This window comes from Brugia malayi, assembly GCF_000002995.4.
Source record: "Brugia malayi strain FR3 genome assembly, contig: Bm_v4_Chr1_scaffold_001, whole genome shotgun sequence".
Taxonomy (NCBI): domain Eukaryota; kingdom Metazoa; phylum Nematoda; class Chromadorea; order Rhabditida; family Onchocercidae; genus Brugia; species Brugia malayi.
The window spans coordinates 9,734,157-9,754,462 of NW_025062475.1; the positions used below are offsets into that span (position 1 = coordinate 9,734,157).

General features: G+C 31.5%; 4 protein-coding genes across 4 annotated transcripts; 3 read left to right on the forward strand and 1 right to left on the reverse strand.

Moving 5' to 3' along the window:
* Window positions 1-408: 408 nt before the first annotated feature.
* Bm13714 (serine/threonine protein phosphatase 4 catalytic subunit, putative) lies at window positions 409-3,117 on the forward strand (the record flags this gene model as incomplete). Its single annotated transcript, XM_043077321.1, has 9 exons — window positions 409-482; window positions 611-734; window positions 1,082-1,207; window positions 1,650-1,795; window positions 1,911-2,043; window positions 2,135-2,248; window positions 2,463-2,587; window positions 2,724-2,802; window positions 3,067-3,117. The coding sequence occupies 9 exons, from the start codon at window positions 409-411 to the stop codon at window positions 3,115-3,117; spliced, it is 972 nt and encodes a 323-aa protein (XP_042933255.1).
* Window positions 3,118-4,328: 1,211 nt separating this feature from the next.
* On the forward strand, window positions 4,329-5,085 carry Bma-glrx-5 (Hypothetical UPF0055 protein YPL059w, putative; the record flags this gene model as incomplete). The annotated part of the gene is made up of 2 exons (XM_001897084.2): window positions 4,329-4,529; window positions 4,972-5,085. The coding sequence occupies 2 exons, from the start codon at window positions 4,329-4,331 to the stop codon at window positions 5,083-5,085; spliced, it is 315 nt and encodes a 104-aa protein (XP_001897119.2).
* A 756-nt stretch (window positions 5,086-5,841) lies between these two features.
* On the reverse strand, window positions 5,842-10,378 carry Bm4034 (Protein phosphatase 2C containing protein; the record flags this gene model as incomplete). Its single annotated transcript, XM_001897083.2, has 15 exons — window positions 5,842-5,946; window positions 6,601-6,685; window positions 6,777-6,914; window positions 7,092-7,167; window positions 7,306-7,408; window positions 7,621-7,704; window positions 7,948-8,071; window positions 8,246-8,389; window positions 8,544-8,637; window positions 8,868-9,096; window positions 9,269-9,427; window positions 9,539-9,626; window positions 9,742-9,868; window positions 9,980-10,049; window positions 10,268-10,378. The coding sequence occupies 15 exons, from the start codon at window positions 10,376-10,378 to the stop codon at window positions 5,842-5,844; spliced, it is 1,737 nt and encodes a 578-aa protein (XP_001897118.2).
* A 3,232-nt stretch (window positions 10,379-13,610) lies between these two features.
* On the forward strand, window positions 13,611-19,143 carry Bma-dagl-2 (Lipase family protein; the record flags this gene model as incomplete). Its single annotated transcript, XM_043077322.1, has 14 exons — window positions 13,611-13,705; window positions 14,202-14,465; window positions 14,876-15,047; window positions 15,133-15,309; window positions 15,797-15,951; window positions 16,284-16,404; window positions 16,493-16,669; window positions 16,787-16,956; window positions 17,069-17,207; window positions 17,632-17,758; window positions 18,232-18,371; window positions 18,593-18,669; window positions 18,847-18,942; window positions 19,122-19,143. 14 exons carry the CDS (start codon window positions 13,611-13,613, stop codon window positions 19,141-19,143), a joined length of 1,932 nt encoding a protein of 643 aa, XP_042933256.1.
* Window positions 19,144-20,306: the final 1,163 nt, after the last annotated feature.

Below are 20,306 nucleotides of genomic sequence, written 5' to 3' on the forward strand. Positions count from 1 at the left end.
AGTTCAGAGTCCCAGCATACCGGACATCAGTTACTGATCGAGATAAAAACGAAATAAACTACAACTCCCACACCTAACACATCTCAGCAATCAAATCAAAATTTCCATTCAATTTCAGCGGCCGGACCGTCTTTTCAGATGGACGGGCTGCAAATTTTATTTCCCTATTTGTTTGAAGTTTAATGGCACTAATGAATTTGATGGCTTAGATTTCCACTTTAAGTTTCGCAGTTTCTGGTTTCTGCTTCATCATTTGTCTGATTATTTTGAGTGCTTAAGCTTATTGATTCAGACATATATGTTTTATACGTTTAAGCAATTATAAAGTTTACTTAAAATATTGTTTTAATTTTAAGCAGACAATTACTGCATTTATTTGTATTTATTGCAGAAGATTTTGATATGGTAATGAATGCAGATGAAACATTACCTTCGATGTTACCTTCAACACCAACTTCTGTTACTGTGAATGACTTGGATAGGTTAATATCAGTTTTTATTTTGAATTTCATTAAAATTGAATGTTCATGAACTTTCACATTGATATATTGCACTGTTTGCCTTTTCGAGTTACATAATTTAGTCATGATTTACCAGCGATAATTTTAAGACAAATCGAAACATTGATGAGGTGTGAATGTATCTCAGAGCAAGAAGTAAAATCATTGTGTGCCAAAGCACGTGAAATCCTTTTACAGGAAGGCAACGTGCAAGTTGTTGATTCTCCTGTTACGGTAATCTTTCGTTTTTCTCTTTAATTTCTTTAATTCTTTAAACCTGTCTTAATGATTTTGTAATACGCTTTCATAATACCAGTAGTTGTGTTATTTAGTATTATATCAGTTAGATCATTAGCATAGTTAATTGTGTCAAATTTTTTATGATATAGAACCATTTATTGTTGACGAAAGTATTAATCTGTTAAATAACCAAATTAGCAAAAAGAATGACAAAAATATATGAAGCTGCTGACGACTTGTTACATCCGGGCTACTTATACATAACCAAAGATTTACGAATCATTTATGCTCTTTTATGCTTAGGAATCAAAAAGCACTTTTATGATTAGAGAGATATTTAGATATGTGGCGATATCCATGGTCAGTTTTACGATTTAATGGAATTATTCAGGGTTGGTGGCCAGGTTCCTGACACTAATTATCTTTTCCTCGGCGACTTTGTTGATCGTGGTTTTTATTCTGTTGAGGTTAAGTTGCTGCTTTTGTTCATCAGTGCTTTGGTCATCACAGTCGAACTTTATTTTTTCTTACATTTTTAATATTAGTTCTAAGTATGAATTCGTAAACACTAATGAAACCAAATTAATTTTATTTGATGCAGCCATATACCGGATTTTGTTCAAACCACTTTAAACTTGTTGTCCTTTAAAGCTTGTTATATTTATTTCCCTTTTGAACTAAATACCTTATTTAACGTGCTCTGTTTCGAACTTAATACATAAGTTATTTTTTATCTTTCAAATTAGCATTCATTTCTTAAATAGAAATTTCGATATCCATTTAATCTTTTTGCGGCATCGGCATTTACTACATAAGTTTTTATGTTATAGTACTTTAGTAACATAAACTTACACTATTTTATACAATGCTCTTGGTTTTAATCACATTTTACTGATTGTAATTTTTCAGACATTTCTGTTACTATTAGCCTTAAAAGTGCGATATCCCGATAGGATGATGCTGATAAGAGGGAATCATGAATCGCGACAAATAACTCAAGTGTATGGATTTTACGACGAATGCTTGAGGAAATACGGTTCATCAGCCGTATGGAGGTACGTTTTTGAATTTTGACTTATGCTTACCTTGGAAAAAAGAACGTTGGTTTTCATAGCAACATTGAATGTCTATTTGCTTTTTATTTTATGTTGCAACTGATCCCTGCTTCAGGTGTTGCACTGAAGTATTCGATTGTCTAAGTCTTTCTGCAGTTATTGCGGGTAAGGTATTTTGTGTGCATGGTGGCTTATCACCATCAATACAAAATCTTGATCAAATCAGGACGATCGATAGGAAGCAAGAGGTTAATACTCTGCATTTCCATTGTCTTACGTAGATATTTCTTGGGATGTATTTTTAATAAGCTACTTAGTTATTCAGGTTTTGGTTTTCAGGTACCTCATGATGGCCCAATGTGTGATTTGTTATGGTCAGATCCTGAGGAGAGTGTCGGTTGGGGTGTTAGTCCTCGAGGTGCTGGCTATCTATTCGGCTCTGACGTTGTTAAGGCTAGTTTCTCCAGCTTGCATGTTTATCTATTATTTTTCTATATAGAAGAAATAGTCATTTAAAATAATTTTTTGAATTCATTCCGAAATGGAAGAGAATTTTCTGTGCCAGTTTTGAGAAATTATTTGTTATCATCTTCTACTGTTTGAAGTTTTCATGATGTCTTATTCTTTAGTCATTAGAGGCTTATTCTCTGATAAACGATTAGTTTAGGCTTTCTGTCAAGCAAATGGTGTAGATTTGATTTGTCGGGCTCACCAGCTTGTTATGGAAGGTTATAAATGGCATTTCGGTGAAACGGTTTTAACGGTCTGGTCGGCACCTAATTATTGCTACCGGTAATGTTGGTTTTTCTTTGTAAAATTCTTTCTTTTTTTGGAGATTGCATTAATCAAAAATAATTTTTCATCTCCAGTTAGATTGACTTCTTCATTAACACTGAAATTGCAATTTTCTAATTAATAGCACTTACAGATGTGGGAATGTAGCGGCTATTTTGGAACTTGATGAACAACTAAACAAAGATTTCACCATTTTCGAAGCTGCACCACAGGTTTATTCATCAACTTTTTTTTCTTGATAAAATTTGAAAATTTAGAGATTAGAAGAAATTCTTCGCATCATACGATCTTTTTTCTGACCATTAAGATTTGATATCTTTTGTAATTTAACACTCACTTTCTATACATGGCTAATATGCCACAAGGAATTGAATTTCAAGTTACATAGAGAATTAATTGGGAACTAAAATCAATTTAACGCAGGTATTAGAAATGACTAATTTCAACAAATTAACTCTTATGTACTTTTTTTGCAGGAAAATCGCGGTGCTCCAGCGAAAAAGCCTCAGCCGGACTACTTTCTGTGAAGGCCATTGTATCCTTTTGATATTATATTGTTATTTGAAATGTAGCTTATTTTTCTTTTCGTAACTTTAAAATTTATAATCAAAGAAGAGAAGCGATAACTCTGTTTCACTTTTTTTCTCTCTATCACAAGCTTTAATTATTGTTTATAGTACTTTTCATCCACTTACTTATTTTTGAGTTGAAATTGCCACAGGTTTTGATTTTTTTCATTTTGTAGTACATTCTGATTAATTGACTTACCATCCGTTTTACTGAATGTGATTTAGAAAGGAAAAAGTAGTTTTGAAAAATTCTGTTGACACGCTGTTCTAGCTGTATAAAGTAACGATCATTCTTTCTTCGAAATGATTGAACCTGAGAATTCACCTTAATGTTCGTTTCGTTTTCTTTTTTTTTTCTCTTTTTTAATTCAAGATAGCTTTATTTTGCAGTTATCACTGGGTGACGCATTCAGTTTTCATAAACCGATCTGATAAGTTAATATTTCTTGGCTTTTATTACTTCAGAAAGGTTTAATTCCAAGCATTTTTTTTTTTTGTTTTGTATGTTATGCTACTGGTGATCGTTACTGAAAGATGAGAGGACTTGTGAACTAGGGATAATTTAGTTGTGTAATTCTAATACTTTCTGGTAAAGTTTCGTAATACACGGCTATTGTTGTTGCTAGATGAAGTCATGGCACAACATATACGTCGTGGAGCGAATCTGCGCTGCGAATTATACTCTTGATGCTCATTTCAGTTGTTTTTGCTTCTCTCTTTATTGTTTCTAATAATTATGCTGCTTGGGGCAATGCATTACTGGGTTTTTCTTATGAGTTAATTTCAGATCTTCAGAAACAGTTTAAATTGAACATCCATGTATTATTTTGTGACTTTTCTTTATTCCTCCGTTTATGAGATTTTTAACTCTTTGTTGTTTTAGATTTTTAGTAGGTTGTATGGGGTTCGAATTAACCTTATAGAATGACTCCACAAAATTATCGATCTATTGCTCTGGAAAGGAAAAAGTGGAGGGAATGTGCACCATAACATATTGATATATAATCTTAAGATTTATCACCTTAAGGTTATGTATGATTAGTCTTTATGCTACACTAAGTGGTCCCACTGACCATTTGCTACTCTAATTGAACTGAATTATCTGAAATGAAAATACTGCGGCACACAAAGCCTAAATTTAAGGGCAATAGCGCTAATTTTAATTGCAGATGTTTGGCTTGACAAAAATTATTAGGCAAGTTGCATTTCGTGCACCCGGTTCATATCTTTTTTCCTCTGCATCGTCAATACCGTTACCTGAAGCGTTGAAAATGCGAATTGAAAATATGATCTCATCTGCTCCGGTAGTAGTTTTCATGAAAGGTACGCAGCTGGAACCAATGTGCGGCTTTAGCAAAAATGTCAAATTGGTGAGTTCTAGTTAAATATTAAAACAAAATAAGAGATCAGGGGTATTCTAAAAATTTTTTGATGGTAAAGCAGAAGAGAAAAGTTTTAATTGGATTTTTTCAAGTTAATGAAAAATCAAGTCTATTGACTCCTTCATTCTATGAAGTTGGGATGATCTGATTTATTTAGCTAATGGTGGTAGCCATTTTTACACTCATATATGCGATCTGTACTATTTGAGTTTTTGCCATGAGCATATCATGACGACATAAACACTTTTAGCAAGAAAACAGTTCTAGTAATCCTCGGAGACAATTCAGTTTTTGTGTTGTGTAGCTTTTAAATTTTGAAAAATACTAATTCATCGTAAGTTCAGATAAAAGCGCTTTTATCAGAGTATTACATAACTTGAAAATTTCTCATGCTTTCTTTTTGGGATTTTCTTCAGTCTTTTCTTTACAGGTATTAGATTTTCATGAGGTTAAATTCAAAGATTATAACGTACTCGGCGATGATGACCTAAGAGAAGGTATTAAAACATATAGTGATTGGCCTACGATACCTCAAGTAAGCTAATGTATTGGTTATTTACTTGGCGGTTTTTTCTTTGAAGAGGAAAAGTGAAGATATAAAAGTAATTTTTTCATCTAGAAACTTGAACTTCTTGAAAAAGATAATGTATTCCGAAAAGGTAGATATGACAATTTCACTTTTATTCTAAAACCTACAACAGAAAAGTTAAAATTGCCAAATAAATGTTATGTAAACATGTTTCTAACCGTTTCTTTGACCACCAGTGCCATGCATAAATAACTTTAGTTAATGCTGGGCATTTTCATTTATGGAAAATAAAACGCGTACATCAGAATGAAACATAACGATTCACACCAATTGGTGAAAGAAAAATAATTTTTCTTCTATGTTCAACCAACCTGCTTTTTTTTTCTTTTTTCACCTCAAAACATGGAAGCATTTATAAGATATCATAAAATATACACAAATAATGTGCAATGATAAGACAAATTTCACGAAAAATGAGAGGAAAGAAAAACAATAAATAAAATGAATGGTACCTAATAGAAACGAGCTATGTATTTTTTCCCTTTAAAAGAATATATTTTCTAATCTGCATACTCTCTGTAACAAATATAAAGTAAGGAAAAGGAAAATAAAATTATATAAATTCTCTTTTAGGTTTACGTGAATGGCAACTTCATAGGTGGTTGTGATATTCTTGTTCAAATGCACAAAAAGGGTGAAATAACGGACCTCTTCGAGAAAGAAGGTATAAAAACACGATTTTCGAATGCTTTAAACGACGAAATAAAAACATTAGGATGACGTTGCCGAGCGCAATATTTGTGCTACAATTATCGTCATATTATCACAACCAGTACCATCTCCAGCTGTATTTGGTGACAAGCAGTGATCACAAATCTACAACTAATTTTTTTTTGCGATATTAAGAAGTACAGTTTCCTAATAGCATTGCATATTTATATTGCACTTTTTTGTACTTTGCCAGCAATATATTTGCCCAAGTTGTGATCGGTTAAAATCGAACATTTACTTTTAAATACAAAATTTTATTAAAAGAAAATAATGCTCTGCTGCAAATGATTTATTTTATGAAAAGCATGCACGTAACTTTCGATCTTGCTACTACAGAGATTTCTCATCCCAAGCCACCTCTTATTTTTCTATCGTCAGTATGTGTCACTTGGATATGCACTCTGTCTTTTGTGTAAATTCAAACATTTGCCTTCTCTAATTGGGAAGAATTATGTTAATGCTGCAGGAATGTTCATGCTGAAGATCCTTTCAGAAAATTTTGTAGTTCTGCTATTTCGTTTTTTTTTTTTTTTTGCAAAGAAATTAGTTTTTCATCTGAAATGCGAAATTAGAAGTCAATTTATAGTGATCTAAATTGTATAACATAAGCCGGAAACATGATCTATATATCCATCTAATATGTCTTTTTCAATTCAGAATTAAGATCACTTTATGCATTGGATATATTTGCATAGGATACTTTTTTAAATATCTGAAATTTTATTTAATCATAATCCCTGAAAGATACGACGAACAAACCTGTTCGCAGATGTCCTTTAGATTGACACCATCATTTATCCTTCGTCGTACGAAATCAACCGCTTCTTGACTAGTGAGGGAATTCCTGAAGTTGCAGATCACTTGGTAGCAAAAATTGTAAAATAAAACAGAACTTGAAGATTTGGAAAACTCCAGCAATAAAGTATATGTCATACCATATACCATCGCAAGCAATAATGATAAATTCGTCGCCTTCTAAAATTTTGTACTGTTTAACATCCGGTAATGCCGAGATCATCTGTTCTTTTAATGGTAATGCAGCATTTTTCTTATAGAAATGATCACCTAAGGCTCTGAAAAGGATTGAATATCAAAAAAATGGGCATATAAGCATCGAGTTTGGCATCGCAAAATCGCAATACTCATTGGAACTCTTTCGAGCAAATTTTTTAAAAGGAATGCACCAATCCTGGATTTCTTTGAAAGAGAACCACATGACTGCAGCTTCTTGGAAAGAAAAATAAGCTGACCTGGAAAGATTCAAGCCACCGTTAACTCGACCATCGATACTAATTTCGCCTCCAGCTGTTTCAATTCGCCTCCTCTCTAGAAAAAAATCTCGCTTCAGTAAACAGCCGACATAAACAAAGCTGAATTTTCTCTATATTTTAAATAAAGTGATCAGTTAGTAGAAAAAATTTGGCTTTGTCAAATTTCTACATTTTACTGAAAAAAAAAACAAACCTGTGTCATCTTCTGGCTTGTGATCAACCGACAGTTCAACAGCCATACCGTCACGACACAGCACTGCCCGACTATCACCCGCATTGCCAACTACTACCTTATCCTAAAATAGCAGCATATGCAATGAAACACTTTTGAAAATAAGTAATCGTAATTTAAAATTATTTTCTTGTAAAAGTTTCGAAAATATAAAAAACAAATTCCTGTCACTAATGAATTACAAATATGGGAATATGATACCTTATTCTGTAATATTTCTAATATTCTGTAGATGCTATTCAAATCTCGTAATAGAATTACAGAATAAAATATTACCTTGAAAACTATGACAACGCATGCTGTCGTGCCTGAATCTTCACCTGGAGTATCACCCGATGGGCAAGAATAGGCCTGATCAGTCTACAATATTGCACTTCAAATAACATGTTATGACAGTAAATAATTATCAATCATCCAGAACTGCTTTCTCATATCTAGTGAAAGATTTGATCTTGCTATTGCAATCTTGACCATTAGTCGGTTTTAAAACTTGAATTTACTTCAACAGTTTCTGACGATAAATGTAGTACATTTCACACATATAACGAAATAGAAAGAATACAGTAGTTTTTATTAGTACTTAACAAGATATTTTGAACCTACATCATCAATTTCCTCATCATCCACTTCCTCCTCCTCTTCACCATCACTCATTTCTTCGTCAGCATTGTAATCTTCATCTACTGACTCTGAATCCGAAGAAAACGTAACTTGTCCCTCCAAAGTTCTAAAATATTCAAAGTGATACGTACACTGTAAAAATTCTATAAATAATATGTTATTTCCTTCCATTTCTTTCAAAAAATCCAGTGCAGAAGAAATCAACGCAGAATACTTTTCTTTAAAAGTATTTTTTCAGATGAAGCTATCGACAAAAAGACTGGAATTAATAGTTACTTACGCAGAAGGATGAGGAATCTCCCCGGATGGCAGAGAGCCATCTCCATCACCTGAATCGATCGAAGTTATAGTAGCATCAACTTCTGCAGGACCAGCGACTTCCGGCTCACTATTTACCGCTTCACTTTCCCCAGCACTTTCGCATCTAAAATAAGAGTAAACATTAGAGAACTATTAAAAGGATCACAATTATTGTTTTCATTAATAAAATTCAATGAAAACAAAGTCAGTTGAATTAATTAGATGAAAAATGATATCGTTATGTTACTGTAAAACAACAGCTCGAGTTTAACATTAACCTTTCATCTTGAATCACAGCCACTGTTTCACCGACCGCTGATCTACCTAAGAGTGTAGCTTTGTTCTGACTTTCTGTTATGTCTTCTTCAACATCTGCAATTAATGCTAATATAGCTTCCTATATAATCTTAAAATGCTGCAAAATCATTACAATGCTCTCATCAGATTACTAAGACAGACAATAAAAAATTAGGCAGATATGTAAAGAAAATGAGCTCCTTTGAAATTCACTCTTCCTTAAACTTGTTATATTGATTGCCGAGAATCAATATAACAAAATTTGCACGAAGTTAAATTGAATTTTTCAAATTGACAGCACAAACCATCTAAGGATTTGGTGCGTTTCATTTTCAGGATACTTGATGAGGAGTCACTGGGTCGTTTTCTGGCTTTTTCTTCCAGTCCCTTTTCTTCCGACTTTCTGAGCTGATTTTCATCAGCTTTAACTTCTTTATCGATCACAGTATCGCTATCCTGATCTTTTCGATTTCCTCCCTGTTCCAATACTTTTGATCCGTTCTCTTCAATTTTCTCCTCAGACTCTTCCATTTTCTGAGTGTAGCATAAATGAAAGTTCGCATTTTTATAAAATCCTTGTTTACTGGTTTGCGAAATCCAGAATATAATTGTCATACAAATTCACTAATGAGTAGGCGATAACTAATAAGTTTAAGCGCAAGGCAATAACTGAGGTAAACATGAGAGAAAACTAATAGGTGATTACCTGCACCTGATCCTCTCCTCCGTCTTGCTGTTCAATCTGTGCCCGCAACTCGTCAAGATCTATGACTGCCTGCTTTCCATTCTGCTCTCGATGTAAAATAATTCCATATCTCTCCAGTATGGTTTCAATTGGCATTCCAGCTTCTTCATATAATGCTTGCTGAATATGGAAGACAAACGAGCGATACTGATAAATTGTGATTTATGAGATATTGATGAATTATGTTCACTATTCTAAATTAGTCCACAACTAGACAAAAGTCAAATATACCTTGTCTTCGTCAATATCGCTTAATTCTTCACGTTTCGGTATTACACCACCTGCCATTTTCTTCAATTCTCTCATAACTGCTTCGGATCTATAAAGTACCCGACTTTATCTCCGAAAACATGGAAGTCAGAAATTTCTTGCAAATAAAACCTAATGAACCAAGTGAATGCTTTAACAAAATAACCAAAATGACTGTTTACAACCTTAATAATTCATCTAATTCCAAGAAAGTATCCTGTATAGCTTTTGCGTAATTACCCGAAAACCATGAATTATTTCCTTTCAACATATCTGGTAAATGGTGTGCACTGTATTGTGCCACTTCACTTCCTATAATGTATATCTGTTTAATAAAATTCAACATATGTCTCAAGAAGAAGAAAAAAAAAACTTAGAGCACTTGATCACGAAAATAATTATAAATATTATTGAGAAATTTACCTCCATGACCGTCGTACACTGCGAAAAAAGAAGAATCCTCATCATAATTTATAATACAATTATGCGCATCCTAAAACGAAATATTTCAGGATATAAATATACAAAACTATTTACCTAACTTACTACTTCCAAAATATCAAATTCAAAAAGTGCTCATCTGACATCTTAGCATAAAAGTGTCAGGGCAAAAATGGTCCTACACATTTCTGTAGGGAAACACACCAATCTTTAAGAAATTCAAAGAAAAAGTAAACCTGAATTTTAGTTAATTTAAAATTTTCAAACAACCTCTTGATTGATGCGCCATCCTTGCATACTTGTCGCAGCATAATAAATTCGCTCATTGCCACCACATTCAGATATTTTTTCGGTTATTGGTTTACTAAGATAGGCACCCATACGTTTTAATTGCTTCCAGCTATATGTATGCAACTACAAAGGCGATAAAGTCGATCCGAAAAGAAGCAGAAATTTAACTACAGTATTTTATAAACAAAAGCTTCTCTTTCAAGATATTACAACAGAAACATATGTCACTTTAAGCATTTATAAGCAGTAAAAAAGAATATGAACGAGAATAATATAAACCATGAAATAATATAAATACTCATAGGTTACATGCAAGTAAGTGGCAACTAGTTCCAAGTTATCTTCAGTAAAATAACTTGATTAAAAAAAAGAAATTTAGGGAAAATTGTTGAATCTACGTGGAAAATACAGGTGATAATTCAAGCAAACTTTATATAATTAAGTACTTCTGCTTTGGGAAAAAGGTAATATTCGTAGAAAATTCAACTGCAAGAATAATATTGATAATGATATATACGGAGCTGAGTAACCAATATTTAAGGTATGCAATTACTGGAATAATCAGTATCCACTATTTAATTAATGAGGCACATAATACTAAATATTCAACTAAAAAAAATCAGCGCCCACTGAAATGAGACTTCCTATCTTATCACAAAAATAACAAACAATAATCATCATTTAGTGGAATATCTGTTAACATCTGATAACTAACCAGTACAGTATTTAGCAAATACAAATATCATATACCAAAATTATTTAGTTCAAATAAAGTGATATTTATGAATATACATTATTTAGATCTTAAAACATCAACAACATTATGATCCCTGAGTTTCTAAGTATCTCTTATATCAATTATAATAAAAGAAATCTGTACATTAAATTCTAACGTAAATAAAAAGTGAAAATATCATAAATGCATTACTGTTATCTTATGAATCTATGTCAAATTCATTTTTACAGAAAATGAAAAATGTAAAAAGATCAAACTGAATTTAATTTTCCCCTTGAGATATCAAATGGCTATAGGAAAATTGACGATAGGCAAATAGACGAAGCAATGAAAATGAGACAGACGGAATTTCTAGTTTCAATGACCTTAAATTTTAAAATTTACAATAGTCATTCCTTATCTCTTCATCAGTTAACAAATAACCTTATCTGTACGCAATAAATACATCAACGAACTATGCAGCACCACATATCACGCAAGCGTAAAAAGCAACAAACCAAACTTTTTCCCAATTACCACTGAAATCAGTTATGAAAATTATATTACACGGCTAACATAAAATATTTCACGGCTAGCCGGGACTTCCGTGAATTAAAAGCGGCCAGTTGGCAAAACTTCTGGTCATTGTGTAGCAGTCATGCCCACTCTCACAGACATGTAGTTCTTTCTTAGTTTTCGTTTTTTGGGTGGGTGTTTATTTGTATGACAAGAAATTTCATCGACTAAGTAGTAATAACTTGTAAAGCAAACATCCAATCAATTTTTAAAAGTTGAAAGCTCCAAAGTTTTGATTTATAAGGTTTAGTTACTTGATCAATAATTTTTTTTATAAATTCTTAATTTCTGTAAGTTTTGAATTTACTTAACTTCATTGTTCTTTATTATTCACACTTATGCTTCTGTACGATTGACTACAAGGAAGTATGGTGTGTTGATTTACAATTTATCGTATGTCTATAGAGCTATAAACTGATTGAATTTGTTTGTGTTTAATACTTGCTTATGTTGTGTTAAATTTCATTTTTTTTTCTTCTGTATTCATTGTAAGCAAATTTTGTAATACTTATTCAAATGATGCTATCTTTACTGATTAAAGAAAGAAATCTTTTGATATTTGATGGATTTTCAACAATTTCAAATTTAAAACACAGATAAGAAAGGAAATAGCCCTAATGTTTTTTGAGTTATTTTCACTTATACTTACGTTTGATTGATAAGTGATGATAGGGATTGACAACTGATACAGCAATTGTATTTGTTATGAACCGCTGTTTTTTGTAAATATGTTGAAAATGGATTTTGTTAAATTCTGGTCTTAAAATATGATACGAGTGGAATTTGTCTACATAATGGTAAGAAAGTTCATCGATGAGTCTGTAAGGCCTACATACATACAGTTAATCAGTTTTATTTGACTAACATTGCTTTAGAATTAATTTTATTTCACTAACTTGCTTTAGCTTTCACTATGTAATCAATTTTTTTGATGACATTGCGGTATATCCAAAAACAAAAAGGAAGGTACCAGTAAATGTTAGTAACACGAAAGTAAATGTTAGTTAAAAAAAAAAAAAAAAAAGCGGATCGATCCATCTGTTTAGTATTTCACTGTTTTAATTTGTGGTCTTTTCTGTTGAATACTAATGCTTGTAAAGTTTTCACATTTTAATGCATTTTGACGTCAAACACATATTAGGCATTAGCGGATCAGTACTTTTGCGTTTTTTTTTTAGTTCCTAACCATTACAGGTCGATTGGTACCTTACTGATGATCCTGTCTGTTATGGGCTATTGGTATCTTCCTATTGATTCTGATCTGTTACAGGCTATTTCATATTCTGGCCATTATTATATTCCCGTATTTCATCTTAGCTTTGAACAATCCGGTAGGCATTTATGTTTTTTCAAACTTTTGAACGAGTAGTAACCCTTCCATGTGATTACCATCAAGTTCTCTTTTTGATTTTAAATTTTATACATGGAACAACGAAATAATATATGGTGGTCCTTAAAAAAAGTGAATTTTATATAGGTATATCAATCGAGAAACAATTTAATTCAGTTGGTATATCAATCGAGGAACAATTTGATGTAGTTGCATAACTTTTCTCAGGATTTTGCATGTACAAAAATTCCAGTTTTTGTTAGAAATCTTGTCTAATTGAAAGAAAAGAAAAAACGAATTTGCCAGTGGATTACTTTTTTACTAGATTGAATGAATGCACTATATCTTAAATACGATTAATATTAATCGTAAGTGAAGCTTTATACAATTAAATTATATATATATATATACGATAGAATATCGTAGATGCTGTCATTGACTGTACTGGGAGGCGGTGGAATATTACAAATGATGACTTCATATTTCCACCTTTGTCCGAAATATTACTTTCATTATCCAAAAAAAAATATATATATATATATATATATATATATATTATATATATTAAAAATACGGTTAAGCACAATATATCTGTATAATTATACTTCATTACAAATTTTTTAAAAAATTTTCAAGATTTTACGTAAATTTTAATTAAAATATATTTATTCGAGTTAGTGATAGACGATAGAATATCGTAGATGCCGTCATTGGTTGTATTGGGACGACGGTGGAATATTGCGAGTGATGATTTCGTATTTCCATCTTTGTCCGAAATATTAGTTCGCCTAGCGTGGTGAGTTTTTCGATTTTTTTTTCTCGCTAAAATAGCCACAGTTTGCAGCACTATATATCATTTAATACTCGCATTACGATTAATCGAACGTTTCAAACTGAACTATTCATTTCTTCCTTCCTTTATTTTTCATTATCAGTGTTTAATTTTGGCTTTTAACGCAAAATACAAAACGCAACAGCTAATGGTGTCAAATTAAAGAGTTAAGAGCTATGATATTTATTGTCATTAATAAAAATTATTATTGCTACTTAGTCGTGATATTATCATTGGATGATGAGTGTTGCTATTTTTTCTGGTAGATAGTTTGAGTGAGAAAATAAAGAACAATAAGTGATGAAATAAAACAGAAATAGTTGTCATCACGATTTAGCATTTATAGTATTTGTTATCATTAATAAGAATTACTACTATTTAAGTTTAATATTATTATAGAGTGATGATTTCTACTGTTTGCATATGTTGCTTTTAATTGCATGAAGTGGTATAATTCCAGGATATCAACAACATGTATCATATTCATGTTAAAAAAGTGGGAAAGTTGTACCGATCAACACTTTCTCATTAGTCTTTTTTCATTGATTGGCATCAATGGTATAATTATTTTAACATGTTTTGTCATGGCATTGATTAGTTCCCGCGGGTCTATCTTGGAACCACACAAGCGACGTCATGTCACGAAAATCATCTATATACGTGTGCCACTGCTTGTTTGTGAAATTGCCATTACTGGCTCATCGACGATCTTTGCTTACAGTAAGCTTATCAAAGTCGAATAATTATTTTTGATTGTTATTCACATTCAGTAATTTTCTTTTAATCTGTTAAAATCTACTGAATCCCAAAGACTCAAATTTATTTTTAACTGCCTTCTATCTTTTCCCTTGAATCTAACAGTTAAAGCATCTTAGAATTTCAGTTATCGATATCCTTTTTATCTGTGCAGGTTTTATTTTATTATTTCGCTAAACGAAAGGAAGAGAACTAAATTAAGCAAATGAGGAAAAAGAAGGAAATGAAAGAAGACAGGGGTAGATAGAAAACTGAGAAAATAAATTCTGGAGTTAAGTTGGATTGCCCAGTGATTGTCATTTTAATATTATATATTTAAAAAAAAAAAAGGAACATTGTTAGCAATCAGTTAATTATTTTTTTCCTTATTTCAGGTAGTCCGTCTCCATGTAGTCTTTTTACTATATTGCGTTTAACAGTTATGCTTCAATGGGCTCTCATAATAACAGTTTTAGTCGGTGTTGCCGTTGTATTTAATCCATCTGGTCGTAGTCGTATACAGCCAAGTTTCCGAACTGAGAATCAAGTTTGGTTGTTACGTCTGAAGTTGGTTAGTTTTATTCCGATTTTTTCCATTTCGTAAATTAAATTCTATCAAATTACTCGAGAAAATAAATTGACATCGGAAATTTTAGTTTTTGTTGACAAGAAACGAAGAAATGCGTGCAGCTTTAAAGGATATTGCTATTCTTACAACATCGTTTTTTGCTGATGTTGATTTAGTAGCATCCGATATTCTGGCTGGTCTTTTAATGCTTGTTCATGCTCCTCATCGACCACCAAGTTCCACCACCTACGTTCCGGAAATTGAAGTACTTTTTTTCAACATTGTCTAAGTATTTAGTGATTTAACAACTTGAGATGATTTCCTAATATATGTAGGCTTACTCATTTTCGAAAATATTTACAGTGCTGTCTCGTGCCAGACCATTGCAGGCAAATATATCCTTACATCTCAATCAATACTTGGGTTTTACGTGCCTGATTTGTAAGCGATTCTGCTTGAAGATGAGAATATTAATATAGAACAAGGAATTTTGTGTGTATGACATGAATGATTTCTTAAGAATTTTAATGGTTTTCACAACTCATTTCTTTGGAAAATTTCGTAAAGAATCTAGTACTACATTGCTACAAAAATAGATAAATTTTTGGAATTCTTTTATTACTGTCATATAATGATACTGTCCATAATGGTAGATAATGGGACTGTTATATATTGATATTTATTGATATTAAAATATATTATTTGTAAATCAACTAAAGTTGACTGAACTGAAATATAAGTAAGTTATACAGCCACCAGAATGGATGACATTGGAGAATGCGCGTTATATGGCGAAGTATATAGCGGCTATATATGGCTGGGAAATTTACATGTTTTACAATTGTGGTTGTTGCGATTGGCTAAAAGTATGTAAAAAGATCAAGTGTTGCGGAAAATGTTGCAGCAGGTCCATTTTCACTTTGAACTTCAAAATTTTTAATTAAATTGTTTTCTTTTGCAGTCATAGTCACGTAAATTAGAATTTGTGTATATAGTTCAATAGGCATGCTCAACTCTTCGAACTAGTCGAGTGAGTAAGGCAGAATCAGTTCACATTCCGATTTTATGATATTTGAAACTTTATTGTAATGAAATCTGGTTAGTTTTCGAAAAGTATCCGGCATTCTTTTAGATTTTTGACAGCGAAAGCATATGTAGCATATGTATTGTTTAAACTTTTCAAAATGGGTAGGTAAACAACATTGCTGGAACACGTAATCATGAGAAATTATTTTACAGGCAAAATTTTCCAGTTAGAGGTGATAATTGCTGTGCATGTTCTACAGCTACTTTCCTTGCGATAACAGAATGTAAGGAAACTGATGTCATTTTCGTATCATTTGCAAATGAACTCTATCAGGTAGTATTTTCTGTTGTTGCAAATAATCTCGGTTAAGCAGGATAGAAATAGTCATTTTTATATTATTATGACAGATACTATTTTTTAGGTACCATTTATCGTACTTGTAGACGTAAAAGCAAAAAGTATTGTCATAACCATACGTGGTACAGCTTCAATGGTGGATGCAATTAATGATTTGTCGCTTGATGATGAAGCATTTTCAATAGATGTTGATCAGGATCCGATTCTTTCTCGAGATGAAAAATTGGATACTCATGATAAGGTGTGGAATGGGAAAACTAGTAATTTTTGGAATTTAACGCTTCATTTGACTTTCAAATTTCCGCCAACTAATGAAGTAAACTATATTGTAATTGGCCAGGAATTTAAAAATTTCCAGGAAGTACGTGTACATCGTGGCATGTTGCGTAGTGCAAGGTATGTGCTTGAAGTATTACGTGCAAACCGTACTTTGGAAGGTTTAAAAATGAGATATCCGGATTTTACAGTCGTTTGTTGTGGACATTCACTGGGTGCTGGAGTTGCGACATTGCTTACATTGCTCTTGAAGTTAGTGTTGCATTCTGTTTAGTGTTGCTGAAATATTGCTGAGTTGAGTATCTAACAGTATGTAGAAGTACAAGAATTAGGTTTTTTCAAAAAAGTGTGTTCTATTTTATAGACAATCGTTCAGTCCTATACGGTGTTTTGCTTATTCTCCTCCAGGATGTGTTATCAGTGAAAATGGTTTAAAAGAGACGCAAAAATTCGTATTTAGTGTTTACATTGGTGATGATATTGTGCCACGGTTGTCATTTCAAGTAATTTTGATCCTGTTTTCTTATCCAAAAAATAACCGTAAAAATAAAAAATGTTATGCATTAGAACTGATGATTGCCTATCTTGTTTGAATAACTGTCAGGTAAATCTTTAGGTATTACTAGTCGTGTTTTTTACATCATGGAAGCGAGGCTAGAATTCTTGAATGTGAAGAAAAAAAAAAGGAATAATGCGTTACATTAGTTAAGTATTAGCCTATAAAATGAAGTTGGTTTCAGTGATGCTATTAATATGTGTCAGATAAAAGGATCATGTTTTAAAATGTAATTGCTATTATCCAAACGATGATTCTTTATCAGCATAACTAGGCGATTTTGCGTATTATGAAAGTTATTATTACAAATTTTAGTGTTTGTCTAGGAGCAGAACTTTTTCTTCCTCTTTATTTTTCTTTTTAATTTTCAGACGTTATGCAAATTGAAATATGATGTAATAATGTCGTTAGCATGTAGTAATTTACCGAAATATAAAGTTCTTCTTCGTGGCTTTTATCGATTGTGCTTTTCTCCTCCGTGGCAACCGGATCGAGATAGTTCGTTCCATTTTTATTACAATTTAAATGAATTTATTTTTCTGAAGTTTTTTGGGCGCCAAAAATAGCAATAATATGAGCTGGTGTATATCAGCTTCAAAATTTTAGCTATGTGTTTTTTGTTTTTATTCAGAGACTTTGAGGGATGAAAAGTTAGTCATAATTTAAGGCTATATTTATTTGTTGTTGAAGCTATAACTTTGATAGTTCTTTTTTATCTTTTTTGTTTTCTTGTATTTTTATCTCCCGTCTGTTTATTAATTTGGTTTATAATTTTTTTTTTTTTTTATTTTTTGGTATTCATAATTATTCAGCGGTCTTTAACATTTATGGTGGAAGGTAGCAAATTTTACTGTAATGAAACATTAATCACATTAGTTTGACCATTTATAATAAGACCTTTCTTTTTCATTTTGTTAGTGTAACCGTTTTTTGATAAATTTGTTTAAAATCATTGTTTTTTATCTGAATAGGTCATGAAGAGGATGCAGCTGTAAATATCAACGATCGATTACCATTAGTTTTCCATACTTCTTTGTTAATTTTTGATGATAACGCTGATGATATAGAGGAAAACAATCCCGCAGAAAGATGGGCAAAAAAGCGGACGAAGGTATGTTAATGCTGATGGTGTATAATCTCAGGAAAGTATTTGGTTTTTTTTTTTTTGGCATTGTTTACATGCTAATGGTATATGGGGAAAAATTTGTCATAGATGCAAGTCAAATTACTATTTCAAGACGATTTTCAGTAAATTAAAAGTAAATTTGCCTGTCTTTTAATTGTAAACTTTCCAGAGTTTACAGTTTGAACTTAAATCAAGTAATTTTGCAGCTCCTTCCACCAGGATGTCTCCTTCATGTCTGGGTGATTGATAACCAGAAAATTTGTAAAAGATGGGCTCATTACAGGTAATTATTTTTCTTCTTTTTTTAAAGATGGCAACAGGACTGCACACGATTTTTTTATTAAGGAGGAAATAAGTTGCGAAAAATTTGTTAGGTTTTGTCCCAAATAATTTCATAATGAAAATAAGTTAAAGAAAGAAATTTTGATTTCTTTGTATTTTTAATTACCTTATAATGCAGTTCGCTTAATGAGATCAAGCTGTCAAGTGCTGTTATTCGCGACCATTTACCGTATAACGTGTTAAAAGTGCTTAACATGGAGCTTAACCTAGATACGTAATATTTTCAACAGTTTTTTTTTTTTTTTATTGTTTATTTATTTTATATACACAATAATATTTATTAGCTTTTATGGCTCCTTTATTAAATTTTTCTTATCTAATAATGTCAATTTTTCATAGTTTTGTTAATTCACTGTAAAATAAATTTGGGAAGATTTTTTTTTTCTAATTTAGGATTTCTGAAGTGGTTTTCTAAAACTACAGTAGCACGAAGTAAGGGTTGCTTTTATCCATGATCACGTTTAAGCAAAATTATTTCTGTGTCCGATCGAACAGTCGTATCCTGATGCTAATAACTGGTGTTATAAAAGATGGAACAGATAAGGGTTTTTATTTTCAAATTTGTTTTCTACTTTATGAATGCAATCTTATCACTTGATGCGACTGTAAATTTGAACTCTTTGTAAATATTTTAATCAGTTAAACTTTTGATAGCAATAGACTCTGTATGTCTTTTTTGTCCAATCATTATTCCATAACAAATAAATACATTCGAATAGGTATACATTGAAGAGCATTGTTGAAATGTTATTCGTTTTCCAAAACGCAGTAACGATATAAGTTTGTTCATTCTTTTTTCTTTCTTGTTTTCAAATAGTGATATTAGGTAGATCCTTTTCGTTTTTCAAATCGTTTATCTCTTTCTTGTAGTCCTTCAGTTTCTTGGTTTATGTGAAACCAATTAGATCTTCGTTATTTTTGACTTCTATTCTTTGCTCATCTTTTTTTTTCTTCCCTATAATATCATTCTATTGTATAATGAACATGAATTTGTATGTTCATCTGTATTATGATATAAAGCTATAATCTTTCAGAAGTATATTTTTATCTGAATATCATTTCTTTATTGTTGATCGCATTTCTTTATCACAAAGAACAAATGTGCATACATTTGAGCGATGAGATTTACCGTATAACATATTTAGATCAGTTTTGCAATCATACTCTTCTTGATTGGTACAAATTTGAAAGGCGATTTTTGACAAAAAATAAACCAAACGGAATGTAGTATTAGTTAGCGTAAAATAAATCGTAGAGTAATGATTTTTTGAAATTTTAGATTAACTGTAAAAGGTCCGATATCTACTTAATTTTGTTGGCTTCATTATATATCTCTCCGTCGTTTTCCTTATGCAGTATCAATGAAGTAGCATCAAATGAAAATTTCATGTATAATTCTTTTTCATTCTAAAAAGAAAAAAGTGTTGGATAGTGCACATGACAGAATAGAAACATTTGTCTCCAGTTTTTTTAATTGTTACAGTATTTAAGGATGAATTCCTTCAATGACATTTCAGTTCACCTTTTTCAATTGTTTCTAATTTACAGCTTTCTGTTCAACTTTAAAATGCCAGGAAA